The following is a 15,124-nucleotide window of genomic DNA, read 5'->3' as shown; positions in this document are numbered from 1 at the left end:
GAAGAATTTGTCTTGATGTAAGGCCCTGTCATGAGCAGCTGTGCTCTGTAAGGAGGGAATATTGCCACAGAAGGATTGGGAAGCAGTAGGACAGGACTTGGGGCAATGTTAGCTTATGTCTGCAAACTGCTGAAAACATTACCATACTGAGATTCTTTAGGTTTTTAGTCTTGGCACTTCTGTCTCCAGTTTTAAGTAAGGATGTTTTTTCCTTTAAGAGTGACTTGGAAAGGAGCCAAGGGCTGGCTATTGCCAGACACCAGACTAAAATGGCAGCATTCTTGTCCTTGGTAGAGATGTGTGACACAGCAGAAGGTCTGTGGCAGATGATGGTTAATCAAAGTATAATTAAACTTCAGGTTATCTAACTGCAATTAAACTATGGATTAACTTCAGTTATGTTCTAGGCTTTAACGTGATGATGTGGTTTAGAAATGGTACTACCCAAATTAGTGGTCCCACTAAAACTCTCCAAACCACGAGATGCTTGCTCATTTCCTCCTCCCCCTACCTCTCCCCTCATGGACATGAGAACTGGGAGGTCCAAAAGATAAAGATCATGAGTTGCAATAAGAATAATTTACTCAAAACAGCAATGGAATAAGAAAATGAGCAGTAATAGCAGTAATATCAATAACAGTGTACAAGACAGACAAAAGATTCGCACAAAAAGATTCACAAGATTCAGTCACTAAGAGACCAAGGAGCCCCTTCCTGCCCCAGGCCTGCAGCAGTGGAAGGCTGAGGTGGTACAAAATAACCTCTGGGTCTGGGCCATGCCCCTCCTGGCTACTGCAAAAATTAACCCTATCCCGGCCAGAACCAGGACATTAATAACTTTTTCCATGCAGGAGACTAGAACCTTGCTTGGTGTTAGCTTAATTTTTTAAGGGACTGAACCTTCAGGTAGCACCATCCCTCTAGCTAATTCCAGGGTTTAGTGTTACTAAATCCAAGTAGAAAACAACACTGACCTGGTTATTCAGACAGAGGCTCAGGCAGAACCCTGGCAGTGCCCGTACAGAGGCTGTTTCTGATGGATGCACACACAGGACAATGACCTAACATATGGTCTTTAGGAGTTATTAGAAACATCTACAAAAATGAAGTGACTACAACATATCTTTCCACTTACCCCTTGTTACTACTTCTCCATGCTTTAGCAAGAGTTTGTTGGGTTTTGGTTTTGCTCCACCTCTAACCTCTTCTCAGAGAGAGATGCTACTTGCCTGATTTTTAATCTAATTTCAGTGCTGCTGACTACATTTCAGGACTATGACCACCAGAAACTAACAGAGAAGCTGAGCTCAAGCGATCGCACGTAGTGCCAATATTTAATTGGAATAAACAGAATCTGTCCAGGCATCAGAATGCAGGACTGAAATGCAGCCTTTGTGAAATTTGGAAACTTGACCAAGTCTGGATCTTCCACATCAACCTATAAAAAACCAAACAATCATCAGAAGAATGTCTTTACTGAAATACGTTTTGATAACATTACTGATATTAAAATTTCAGGCAACTATTTACCTGACTAGTGTTGTGAAGAATTTGGCTTTCATGGGGGTACAGGTTTTCTGAATCTTGTGGTGAATAGAGACGGATATACTTTCTTCCAAATACCTGTATATAATAAAATAAATGTTTTCCATTGGTCATTAACTGGCACATTACTGGAAGCTGTGGGCCATAGCTGGCATTTAACAGTAAAATATACCTGATTACAAGGAACATAATTATTGTTAGTAATAGACACTGCTATAATAAAAAGTTAAATCAGGCTACTGGAATTCAAGTACCTCTTCCCTTGGAGCAGATAAGAATTCGAAATACCATTGGCAAGGAAATGTCTTTAACCAGATTGCTTTCAGTTCAAAGTTCAAGGTACCCAATTTAAACATCATTATTTGGGCTCTACATAGCTAGAAATAAGAACTGAGAATAAGGAGGCTGAACCTTCATTGCTATTCACATCAACAGGCAGAGGTACTTGCACAGTGACTACTAAGCTTCCATATACCCCTCAAACGCTTATTCCTGTGTCATCATTAAACCAGTTCTTTCATTGGAGTGCTGAAATGAGAATTTGTAAGGCGAGTGGCCTGGCTTCCCGAATGCTACATGAACTGCAAGTTTTTGGTGTCAAGATGTGGCAGCATGAACGAGTCAAAGGTGAGTCCTCCACTGATACCAGTGGAACAGAAGGTTTAGGATGAAGATTCATACTCCTTGAGCCAGCATTCCAGACCACCGCAAGAGCTAGGCATGATCATACTTGTTGCAAACTGTCCTATTGTGGGTACTCTGACTAATCCCAGCAGCCTTGAGTAGCTACCCAACCACTCCTAACCAACTTGCTTTTCCTCTGTCTTAACATCCCTTCCCACATAATAGAACAGGATTTCCTGAAATCTTACCAACACCAAAGCTGTCATACTGGCTATTTAGAGTTTGTTGCTTTCAAGGATATCACGTAAATATATTCTACAGACTGGACGAGTACCAAGTACTCCTGCCCTGTCTTGCTCTTCACTATCACTGATTAAACTACTTGATCTATATAATTCTGGCTGTCCATGTGTTTTTAGGATGTCTTCCATACCCCAAAGGGATTAAGGATATTTATTAGCTTGCTAAAGAACCAAGTATTACATGGTATTTTTGGTGACATGTGGAAGTGACAAAAATGCTGGTTATTGCTCCAACAGCATGTTCTCTGAATGCTTGAGGTTTTTTTTGGGACTGCCATCAGCTGTTAACACCTCCTTCCTTCACCTGCCTCACTGGATTAAGACCTTGTATATTATAAGATGGCAGGCACCAGTTAATGGGCAATAGCCTGCATCTCCAGAGACTGCTTTTCTCATTAATGGAAAAACTATGATCTCAGCACCAGCCACCAGCCAGGATAATTTCATTTTGTTACTTGTGCTTGTGTCTTCCTGTACTCCACAGCCACAGTTTGAATGGCATCACAAAGTGTGGTAATCACACATCCTCTGAACAGAGAGAGACATAGCTCTCCCAGGATTTTCCTGAGAAGCTGTGAGAAAGCTCAGAGAAAGAATTAAAACAATTATTATCTCAATCTCTGCACCTGGCAGGCAATCTCTGTCAAAGATCTTTACAAGTAGGAGTTGTCCTTTCTTGACCAACAGGTGAAAGAAGATTCCTAAAGGCCAATCAGGTCTTAGGTCCACCATTATTTCTATAAGAACTGTGGATTTCTAATAATAAAGTGCTTTTTCATGCCTTCTGATGATGGAGTCTCTGTATCACCTTTGTCTGTGCCCGATACCCTTTCGGTGACAACAAAGTAGGGCAATTTCAACTGAAAGCTGCCAGATTACAAAGACTCTTTCACAGCACTGGCAGATAATCTCCCATTTTTTCAGGCAGAAGAAAACAAGTTCTGAGGTTTGTAAGGGAAGTATCTTTTCCAAGTCCAACAGCTCCTATAAATTTTTCTTCCACCAAGAAAAAATCCCCTCAAGCTTTTCATAGCATGAATAGTACAGTACTTCACTTTCAGAATGCAGCTGTATGTGTGTGCTGAGGAGGTAGCACACAAAAGAAATACAATCCATACAAAGTTGCACAGCAGTTGTAAAAAACCATTCTAGGAATGCCTGAATTAAGCCTCAGTTTCAAGTGAAAACATAGGTTAGCAAGATACAAATGGGACAGAGAAGTTAAAGCTCAACCCATAAATAACCATCAGTAGAAAGTAATGTCACAATCCTGCTGGAAAAGTGTGAAAGTGTAAGCCTGTTTTTTAAGAGTCTGATGGGACAGCAGTCTCCTTCAGTAAACAAAACACCTCCCAGTGTTCAAAGATTCACAGTGGTCAACTGCTTGGATCCAGAAGAATCCCTTTGACCTGTTCAGTGCTTACCACAAAAGGCCCCAGTATTTTATTGGGTTATTCTGCACTAAAAGTCATCATCAAAAAGCCTACCAAGAGGAACTCAGCAGAAATTATGTCAAAGTACAAGTTTTAATTCCTATCTCACTGCATGTATGAATATTTTACTGGGTAACCTGAAAGAGACTAAAGTATGCACCTAAGTCCACCTCAAAACCTTGCTTTCCAGATGTTCTGGCTTTGGTTGGGGTAGAACTATTTTTCTTCCCAGTTGCTGGTATAGGACTATGTTTTGGATTTGTACTGAACACAGGGTTGATAATATAGAAATGTTTTTGTTATTGCTGAGCAGGGTTTACACAGATCTGAAGCCTTTTCTGCTTATCATACTGCCATGTTGGCAAGGAAGTTGGAGGTGCCTGAGAGACTGGGAGGGAGGAGGAGAAGGAGAAGAAGTAGAAGAAGGAGAAGAAGAATAAAGGGGGGATGTTTGGAGTGACAGTGTTAGTCCTCCCCAGTAATTGTTAAGCATGATGGGATCTACTCTCCTGGGAATGACTGAACACCTGCCTGCCCATGGGAAGCAGTCAAGTAATTCTTTGTTTTGCTTTGCCTACATTCACAATTTTTGCTTATTAAACCTCAATCCACAAGTTTTCTAGCTTTTACTCTCCCCATTCTCTCTCTCATCCTGCTGGGTTGGGGGATGAGAAAGCGGCTGCATGAGGCTTGGGCATTGTCTGGGCTCAAACCACAAAACCAGAAAAAGAAACTCCTTAGTACAACATGACAGGATCCAGATTCTTCCCAACTCTGTTACAAATTCCATGTGACCTTGGAAAAGCTGCTTCTTGTGATTTCTATCTCTCATCTGTAAAACAAGGGTAAGTAATGGTCTCTCAACGAGCAACACTTGTGGTCTGTCAGATTACATTCAGTATTAAGTTGCAGTAGTGACAAATGCAATAAAGAAGCAAAATAGTATCTGCATGTTCTCTATCCTTCGATTGTTCAAGTTGTCTGCTCCCCTTGCTCTAACACACACCATAAACATTTTCTCTAAGTATTGCATTGATGGCATGTGTAGAGTAACTGGAGTACATACCTGGGCTAAAAAATTTTGCTGGGGATCCTGATGAAGAGGTGAGATTGTGCCTCCTGGACCAAACCAGGCATTAATGGTGATGTCATCTTCTTCCCCTTCCCCCAGGCAGCAGTAATCGGGGATACTGATATCTTCTTTCAGTTCTGGAATCTATTTCCACAAAGAAAGAAACATTAAAAAGGGTATGTGCTGACTTGCCAAAATATGTAATTCATAGATCAGATGAGCAAGGCTGGATGTAAAGAAAACCAATGACTGGCTGGTCCAGCAAGAGTAGGAGAAAAGTAGCTGACCTGCTAGGAATCTGCAGGAAATGTTCTCAAACTTTCTGTTCTAGTGAGCAGACTCTGTTGGAAGGAGAAGCGGGAGAAAGAAAAGGGTTTCCTCATTCTTCAGAGACCCTTTGCTTTTGCAGAAATAAGAGACACCCACAAGAATAAGTATGTTTGCTCTTCATGGAAAAGCAGCAGCTGATCTCTTCTATACTATGCTTGCTTCTCTGAGAAATTCTATTTTATGTCTCCCACCAACATAAGCTCTGGTAAACTGGAATGACCTTTCAGATTATGGTAAACATATCAATGTTGAAATCTTTCCTGCCCAAATCTCTTCCCTGACTTACGAAAGGGGCTTTCCAGGTGATATCCCCCTAAGTATATGCTACATTGTACTGAAACAGCACTAGGATTGAAGGTCTTCATCCCAAAAGGGTTTTGTTTCCATGTCTTGTAGCCAAACGGAACAAACTTCTCCCGCTGTTCCTTCAAATCATGGGAATAGAAACTTAAGAATTACTGCGAATTCTCCATATGCCCTTCAATCTAGTACAGTCAACATCTTGAGAGACAACTTGTGCTACAAAAGGAAGACATGACTGTAGGAAGATAAAAACATTCACTCAGTTTTACCTGATCAAAAAGCTGGTGCTGGGCAAGGTATCCTACATTGTTCTGAAATAAAAGCAGAGAAAGAAAAAACATAGTAATATACAGGGAAGACAGCGAGTTAATTTACTTAGAGGTGAATAGAATTTACTTACAGTAAATTCCAGTGTCATGTTCAGAATACTATATATAACTATTTTAACAGTATAAGGTGTCTTCAGAAATAGCAACTTACAGCTCTATTGAAATTGTGAGAGTGTAGGTGTGTCTCTACAATGAATAAATCATCCAGCTTGAGTTACTGAAGGAAGCTGGGACTCCCTATGGAGTCTTGACAGCTGACAATACGCTGCATCTTTCTAGCCAGACCCTGCTGGCACACAGACCAGTTCTCCTTCACGCCCTGGAACTACTCCCATACTCTATTCCAGGGTGCACCACAGTTTGTTATGGCACATAGTTCTTCCTGCCAGAAGGCCAGGAAACAGAAATGGGGGCTTGGGATCCTCACCTGTGAAAGGAAAAGGACATTCCAGATGCAGAAAGAGGAACAACACTGCTGGCTGAGGATCCCTTATTCTTAGATTCCACCAGTCAGGTTTTTGCTACATATGTATGTGTGTATATATTAATCAAATTCCAGCTACTGTACATTTGATTATAGGTAAAAATCAAACCTATTGTTGCAATAATTATTCCTAGCTTCAGGTCGTTAAAATATGTCAAACCTTTTAATTCAAAGCTGTGCTTACAGCACACCCCCTCCCTTGATATTACCTCTGAGTAGGTTTGTTGTAAGCAGAACTGTTGTCTGTACCAGTGCCATGGTGCAGTGTTTGGAAATGAAACAAACGAGTGTAACAGACCTCATCCATGATATACTGGCTGATGAAGTCACTGACAGTCATGAGCTGCTGAGACCATTCCTCGTCTGTGTACCGAGCACCCAGCTCCACAGGGACCGTGCGGCACCCTGCGACTTCACAGAAATAGTCCACACTGAAATAAAGAAATTTCCGTTAGCTTCTATATTGCTCTAATTTTGAATATAAGGCAGTCAACCCAAATCAATATTGCTCTTACTAATTTTGAATATAAGGCAATCAACCCAAATCAATCTTGTTGGGTAATAAAATTCTACTACCCTGAGTTTCTCCTGTCTAAACCAAACCAACCAGAAGAAAAAGGCAGACTAAAAGAATGCAAGCAAAAAGAAAATCAGCAGGCAGGTTTGTGTCTACATGACCCCACAACTGTCTGTTTTGTTTTGGTTTAAAAACCTGTTTGCCTCAGTTGTTTCCTTCCAAACTAAGAAGATTTAAGCTGTTACTGTCTCTTGGCAAGGGATGGCCAATCTTTTTGCTGCCTGCTGCCACATTTGATAAAATGTTGTATCTTTTACTCAGTAGTATTAGATCAACTCTCTGTCAGTGTCTATACAGGTGCCAATAATACCCATTCGAATTGTAGCCAGAGGGATTAGTTCGATGGGTGAAATACATCTCTCCATGGACAATGGTATTAATTAAACTGAGAAGTTAATCTTGTTAAGTGTCCAAAGTTAACCAGTGCAGTACCTTCCCTCAAAAATGAATAAAATCTCTATGTTATAACAAGTGTGTGCACTTAATTTTACCTTTGGTTGTTGAACTAAAGCAATTACTCAAACTAAGCATGAGTAATTTTTCCCCTTTTCTGGGGAATCATGACCTTCACCTCACAAATACTTGCGTGCATTAACCAGGCAGCACAATGCTGTTACTCAGTCCTGCACAGTGGTGTCTGAAACTCAACACTCAAACACAACACTGAACAAACATCAGTGTTTGGACTTACGAATGACAAAGTCAACCATGCTTACTCTTGGCTCTGAAATTCACTTTCCATTACAGTAATTATCAGAAAGCTCCAAGGGGTAAAAACCACTGATGCGTGTGCTTGACACATCCCCTGAGCTGTGAGCAGCTCACTGGCGCTTTGCAATGTGCACTCCTCGTGAGTTCCCAGGTGTTGCCACTGGGCTCCTGGGACGGCTGAAGGCTGGGATGGCAGAGGGTGGCCTTCACCCATGAAGAGTCAGAGGCTGGTCAAAGAGTCACCCTGGCCCCGAGACAGTCCAGCACCTGCTTCGAACGCTATGAAGAGCTTCCCTCATCTATGAAGCAACTTCCACACAGCAGTAGGACAGTGCTGCTAGCAAAATGCACTGCCCACGGTATCCATCGCCTGTGAAGGTCTGCTGCTCTATCGAGCATCAAGATATCCAACAGAGGGAACGATCGTGCCTTTACTTGGACAGGGAAGGAATTTACTTCTCACCTCCACTTCTTCATACACGGCCAGTGGTCCATGACGCCCTCCAGGACCACAGGCCGCTGGGGAAGGAGGTAGTTGTCTCTGAAGTGCTCCAGCGAAGGACAGCGAAGGCGCGGAACGGCCTCCTCCGGCCGCGCGGCGGGCGGCGGCGCCGGCCGGCCGCTCTGCAAGGGACGCTGGCCCTCAGCAGCGCCCGCGCGGGGGCGCGCGAGGCAGGCCGGGGCGCGAGGGGGCTCGCGGGGGGCGGGCGCTGCCGGCGCGCGGGGCAGGTGCGGCTGCAGCGCGCGCACCAGGCGCGCCAGGACGTTGTCCAGGATGGCGGCGCCCATGAGCAGCCCCAGGTCGCAGAGTCGCACGGCGCGCGCGAGCGGGCGGCCCGCGGCCACCTCGGCCAGCGCCCCGAAGAGGCAGCCGTAGGCGTAGACCTGGCGCCAGCCCTTGCCGACCTCCCTCCATGGCCCCGCGTTCAGCTTCTCCCACGAGTAGTCACGCAGGACGTCGCTGAGGCGCTCCAGCGCCGCTGCCGCTGCCGTCCCGGGCCGGCCCGCCGCGCCGTAGAGCAGCGCGCGAGCCCGCCGCAGCAGCGGCAGGACGCAGTCCTCCACCTCGCCGCTCAGCGCCAAGGTCAGCCCGTCCTCGGCGCGGGGCAGCAGCGCCCGCACCTCGGCCCACAGCGCCAGGCCGTCGCGCGCGCCCTCCGCGCTGCCGGCCGCCGCCATGGCCGCGCCTGCCCCGGCGGCCGCGAGGCGGCGCTGTCGGGCCGGGCCGGGGCCGAGGCGGGGCCCGGGACTGAGGCGGGGCCGGACGCGGTCGGCGCGGGGCCGGGACCGAGGCGGCTCCGGAGTCCAGTCGGGCTGCCCGTGCCGGGAGCGGAGCTTCTGTCGTACCGGCGAAGCTCGGTCTTGTCGTTCTTACCTATGACTTGACCAGCGAGTCAGCGGGAATTGCGTGACTGTGATCGGCGCTGCTTTCGCAGTAAAGGGGAGCCCATAGACGCGGTGAAGCCACGGTCTCTTCTCCGGCCGTTCACCGAGGGCCGGCGTGAGGAGGTGGCTGCCTGCGCTGGGGAAGCCTCTCAGTCCCGGTCGCGGGACAGCGGAGCGCAGGCGGTGAGTGCTGGGGGAAAGGGAGATGCGCTCTTCCCAGCTGACCTTTTGTGCTGCAAAGAAACGTCTCTGCCCGTCGCTCGAGGAGCCCGAGCAGAGCCCAGCGCGGCCCTGAGCCCGTGTCCTCCCGCTAGCTCAGCTGCTTGGTGTTAATCTGCACACAGGACGTGCTTTCTGCATGGGATATGCACGAAATTTTTCTTTCTAACGCGCTGGGCACGGCATCGCTGAGCCCCAGCTTGCTTTGATAATGTGCCCTGAACGTTCTCAGGACTTAATACTTGACTGCAAAGGCAAAATAATATTTTACTTAAAATTCAGCAACTGAGGAATGTTTTAATATGGTGAACCAAACTAAACCCCCATAAGAAAAAATGAGGAATTTTTAGCTCCTAGTTAGGGTTGAAATCTTCGGATTTGAGACAAATCCTAATTCACAGAAAAAGTTAAAATCATCATTTTCTGTACTTAGACACTCTCTCTTCTTTGTTCCATGCTCAGTCACTAGTGCTTTCCAAAAAGGAAAAAAAAGTTGATCTGAATCCTTCTGTTGCTGCTGGTGGTGGCTCTCCCCCTGCCCCCCCCCAGCTGTCTCCTCAAAATGATCACTTCTGCTCTCACACTTCTCACACTTCAGACTTGTGCATTGCTTATCATGCTGGCCTGTCTATTGCCTGTCTTCTGACTGCCTTTCTCTTGGCATCTTAAGTTCCTTCTGTGACAGTGTGATTTTAGCACCTTCATTCAGTATTTTCTCCTTAACTGCTAAATGTTAATATATGCTGCTGTAGGAGAAAGTATTTAAGTAGCAAGGGGATTTTCTTGTTAGACTGTGTTCATTATTTGCAATTTAGGATGCTAGCAAGTGTTGTTAGTCTTGTGTCTGTGGACTGTCCACTTTTTATAACCATTTACATTGACTTTTCTTTGCATTTAGGTTAGTTAATATAATTCTCATTAAATAATAGTTTTTGTAGTTTAAATATGAGTAATATTTTTCTTGAGTTTCACTTTGAAGACTAGGATTTTCTTTCTGGAATTTCAAACAACACCAAGGTCTGAACAAGTAATCTCCAGCACAGCAGTGGGGCATTGAGGCCATGATGAGCTTTATCAGTTTCACTTCAGGTGATTTTAGTTTTTGAGTATTCAGGGAGGCTCAGTGTTCCTCTGTGAGCATACATTGGAAGGCAATTATTTCTAGTCAGTTTTGGTGCAATAGTTTGAATTCTGATACAGCATCAATAGTCTTGAATCACAGAATCAACTAGGTTGGAAAAGACCTTTGAGATCATCAAGTCGAAGCTAAGACCTAACACCGCCTTGTCACCTGGGCCATGGCACTGAGTACCGCTTCCAGACTTTTCTTAAACACCTCCAGGGATGGTCACCCCACCACCTCTGTGGGCAGCCCATTCCAATGCCCAATCACTCCTTCTGTGAAGAACTTCTTCCTAATGTCCAACCTAAAACTTGCCTAGTGCATCTTAAGACTGTGTCCTCTTGTCTTGTCAGTGGTTGCCTGGAAGAAGAGACCAACCCCACCTGGCTACAAACTCCTTTCAGGGAGTTGTCATTGCAGTTAAAGGGGCTGTATATCTACTGAGCTAACGAAGCTCAGGTCTTAGGGTGTGTACTGAGTCTTGTGTGTTTGGCCTCTAACCTTGGAGGAAAATCCACTACAAGCTCATAATACCATGCTGCATCTTAACAACTTGGTTGAAATTATCCTCACTGAGGAAAAAAACCCAACAGATTTGCAAATGCTGAATTGGGAAGTTTAGCTCTCAGAGCAGTTAACCTTGCAATAATGCGTGCTAGTTTTGAAATGCCTGTAACCTACTGCAGATGTTTTGTGTGAGCTGGCTGACCAAGGAAGTGGACGACTTCAGTGCTAGACATTTCCATTTTAGGTCAAGAAAAGAGAATTTAATTCCTGCTGCCAAAGAACAAAGATTACTGTCATGTGTCTAACCTGCAGAAACTGATGGCAAAAAGAGTTCCACGAATTATGCCACCATCACTGAAACTTGTTTTCGTCAGAAGTAAATTTTTTAAAGATTGTGGAAAGCAGACTGCTCAGCCTTGTAGAAAGATGTCCCTTAAAGCATAGAAGAGAACTTGGTACCAAGACTTCCCCTGCTGCTTTCTGGGTTATAGTCTGTGCTTTTTGTTCTCTTTTATATTCTATGCATTTTTAAATATGCTCCAGCCACCTCTTTTTCTCCTAGCATGGACTTTCAGAAAGAAATTATTTACTTAAAAAACCCCAAATGAACAGGCACACAATTAAGGGAGATAATGCCATCTGTATACTATACAGATAAGACCATCTGTATTTCTCTCTTTTATTTACAGTCATAGATTCCAGGACCCACACTTGATGTTACCTTGTGTGCCACTGGTGAAAAAGTGATTAGTTACACCAAGTATAAAAAAATACAGTCGCATTTTTTGCATTTGTCTCTGTATCTTGCAAGATACACTGTATCTTGCATTTGTCTTCATTGAAAAGAGTATTGGCCAAAGAGTATTTGGCCTGTCCAGAATTTAATTTTTAAAAATTTCTATTTATAGGAATATTCTCCTTTATAGCAGTCTTCCCTCACTTGCCAATTTGAGTTAATGAACAAAGTCCTGTGATTTGTTTCTGGATTTTATTAGTTACATCAAGACACATGCTTAGTGGTTCACCACTTAAGTCCAAAGCAGGATGTTTGTATTAGGTGGATCAATTTTTAAAATGACAGCATCAGCTTGCTTGTACATATTTATTTATGATTCTTCCCTAGAATAGCAGAAGTCTGGTGAGGAATAGCCAGCTGTTGGAATTAGCAGATAGAGAAAGCAGTTATGTTCTATGAAGGAGTGTGAGGCCAGGAGTAATAAAAACTAAATATCTAAACACAAGTCAGGACATGTAAATTGCTTGCAGTGGTGAATGGTGAAGTCATCTCAGATGGGTTGCCTTGTCTGGAGTTCTTGTTAAAGATGAAACCTTCTTCAGTGCAACATCATGTCTAGCAATCCAGAGCACAACAAGTAACACTGAAGATTTTCTTTCTCAGGGCTCCAGGCTGCTGCTCAGCTCCTCGGGAATGCCATATCCCTTTTGGCAGCCTGGCACTTTGGAATTTATACCCTCCTTAAAGGGAGGATGGCAAGAAGATGGAGCCAGGCTCTTGTCAGTGATGCCTAACAATAGGAAAAGAGGTAAGGCACAGAAACTGATGCATAGGAAGTTTCACCTGACCCTGAGGAAGAACTTCACTGTGTGGGTGAGATGCCCTGAACAGATTGCCTGGAGAGGGTGTGGAAAGTCCCTCACTGGAGATATTCCAGAATGTACTGGACACGATCCTGTGTCAAGTACTCTGGGATGACTCTGCTTGAGCAGGGAGGTTGGACCAGATGACCCATCTGTGGTCCCTTCCAACCTGAACCATTCTGTAATTCTGTACCAGGGAGGGTGATCTGTTCCCTCATTTCCAGGGCTTTTGGAATGCCTGGGCATGTGCCTTCACCAGCCATCACAGAGGTAAGTGCCTGTCAGTGTTGGCAGCATCCAGGAGCAGGGATGAAGTGGAGACAGGCTGATACTTCTGCTGCCCTGCCACCAGTGCTTAGACTGTTTTTGCTTCCAGGAGTGGTTGACTGGTACCTTCCATGAGCAGTATACACAATATACTCACTTAACATTGCCCCTGTGCCTCCTCACCCATGCAAAAAAAAAAAAAAAAAAGGTAAAAATAAGTGAAAATGGAACCTAAGATGCCCTCTGGCACTTACATGGGAGTATAAATTGATGACTGCCATGAAAGCCATAGTTTTATTTTCCTTTATAGGAAATGATTGTCTCCTCTTCTTCAAGAACAAAGGTGTGAACACATAAGACTTTAAAGATTTTGGATGTCTTTCCAGGTTGCTTTTTCTGTTCCTCTGAATAGGAGATGAATGATTCTGATTAAAATATGTACAGAATTAATTATTAAACATAATTTTCCTCAAATGAGCAAGGTCTTCCTGATGGAGAGTAACACAGCCGTGTATTTTCATGGTATCTTGGAGTTGAGTGTAGATGTGCAGCGACAGTGTAATGATGGATATATCTTTATCAACCTGTTCCCTGAACTGTTTTTATCACACCCATCTGCTTGGCCAAGAGTGGCAGCTGCCAGGTCTCACAAATAGTGCTGTCATGTACTTTCATGTAGAACAACATATTATTGTAATTTCCCTGATATTACTAGATGAAATAACTTTAAGTGAGATAAGGTGACATTTTGCATGGCACTTTGGAATGCGTCTCATTGCTTTGGGTATAGGACACACAGTGTTCTTTCTGGAGCAAGCTATATCAGCACACCCAGTTCTACTTTCAGAAATCACTGGAAAATACTTACTTTACAAAAACATTATGTAACATCCATCTGGGACATATGTGTCGGTGCTGAGACACAACTGAGACAGTATTGCTTACACATGTAGCCTTAGTTACCTTTGCTGGATAGAAGTTATGTAAGACTATTTTAAAGTTCTTTTTCCTTATATCAACTTGAATCCCCTTCATATTTGCAAATACGTTCAGACAGCTCCTTCAACATTAAAGAAAACATAAAATCTTTACAGCTGTCATGAATGAGTGCTTTAAGGTTGCTTAAAGAATCACCAGCAAAGGTATCAGAAAAAGCATGTTTAATATAAAAGCGGAAGCATGAAAAAGTTTGTTCACAAGGTTACTACTACTTGGTTTAAGAACTAGAAAAAGAAAACGAAAGTCTAAAATCAATCTAAACCCAGAATCAACTCCAGAATTATCTGTGTGAAAGCTGGGGGGTGGAGGGGGAAAAAGGGTAAGGGTAGAAAATGATAAGGATAAAAAGGAATAAGGAAGACTCTTCTGCTGAGCCACAAGGTTCAGAATGGACCTCTCTGCTAAACTGAGCCGGGGTGTGACCAACGGTTTAGGCCCAAAGGTTTAACAGCTCTTAAATTTAACAACACTTAATTGACAGCTCAAGTTGAACGATTTAACAAAACTTTAATTTAACATTTATATAGGGCAACAGTAACTACCAGGCCTAATTTACTTACATATCTAAACTTAAGAATTTGAGAGCAACATTTATAGTACATTTTATATAGCATATTCACATTTGCACGTACAGAGACCTAAACACCATGTACAAGGTATATACCTGTGAAAAATCCCCCTCGAATTCAGTGAAGGATTCACACTGGATGCCTTTGCATCTTCTCAACAGGCAAAGGGTTGAGCCTCACGGAGTGGAGGCATCAGCCCAGGATCTATCTTGTCATTCAACAGTGATTGTCTGAATATAGCGAACGAGAATTCACTGGCTCTGAGGGGTCCCACTCAAAAGGAGGTCACTGGTTGCAGCCTGCTGCAGTCCAGGAGAGTTCAAAGGGTCTCATTCAGGACCATTGTTTATAGGGTTGCAAGAGAGTGGCTTCAGTCACAGTAATTTTTCATCCTGGCTGCAATTCACGTTGGTAACTTCCTTTGACATTTCGATAACAAAAATGTTGTTCCACTCAGGTTGTTATTCGGGCAAGAAAAATAAGTTTCCAAGGCTGTTTGTTAAAAACAGGAGCTCATTAGACAGCACCACTTCCTGGGAACAGACATTGTTTCTGCTAAGCTCAAGAGGAGCTTGGCACAGGTGCTGTTTGTCAAGGCCAAAGCCTAGCCAGCATTTCTTGGATCATACTGTGGCCCAAGAAGGAGTGGAGCAGATGCACTACCACAAGAACAAACCTTTAAAACAATCACTAGAGCTTCAGGTGCAAAGAAAACTGAATTGGGATATTTCTTATTGCTAATGAG

The 15,124-nt window shown here is 43.9% G+C and overlaps 1 protein-coding gene across 1 annotated transcript; it reads right to left on the bottom strand.

Moving 5' to 3' along the window:
* Positions 1–557: 557 nt before the first annotated feature.
* KDM8 (lysine demethylase 8) lies at positions 558–8,889 on the bottom strand. Its single transcript, XM_053991797.1, has 6 exons — positions 8,174–8,889; positions 6,721–6,853; positions 5,879–5,920; positions 4,971–5,120; positions 1,531–1,623; positions 558–1,438 (listed from the first exon to the last, which is right to left on the bottom strand). The coding sequence occupies exons 1-6, from the start codon at positions 8,887–8,889 to the stop codon at positions 1,274–1,276; spliced, it is 1,299 nt and encodes a 432-aa protein (XP_053847772.1). The 3' UTR covers positions 558–1,273.
* Positions 8,890–15,124: the final 6,235 nt, after the last annotated feature.

The sequence above is a fragment of the Vidua macroura genome, chromosome 16 (assembly GCF_024509145.1).
Source record: "Vidua macroura isolate BioBank_ID:100142 chromosome 16, ASM2450914v1, whole genome shotgun sequence".
Lineage (NCBI taxonomy): Eukaryota > Metazoa > Chordata > Aves > Passeriformes > Viduidae > Vidua > Vidua macroura.
The sequence above is the reverse complement of the archived record's forward strand: the minus strand, read 5'-3'. Positions and strand labels throughout refer to the sequence as shown.

Coding starts and splice junctions, on each gene's coding strand:
- KDM8 (XM_053991797.1), bottom strand. CDS start 8,889: ATGGCGGCGGCCGGCAGCGCGGAGGGCGCGCGCGACGGCCTGGCGCTG. Junction 6,854..8,173: donor CCGTGTATGAAGAAGTGGAG/GTGAGAAGTAAA, acceptor TCTTTATTTCAG/TGTGGACTATTTCTGTGAAG. Junction 5,121..5,878: donor AGCACCAGCTTTTTGATCAG/GTAAAACTGAGT, acceptor TTGTGGAAATAG/ATTCCAGAACTGAAAGAAGA.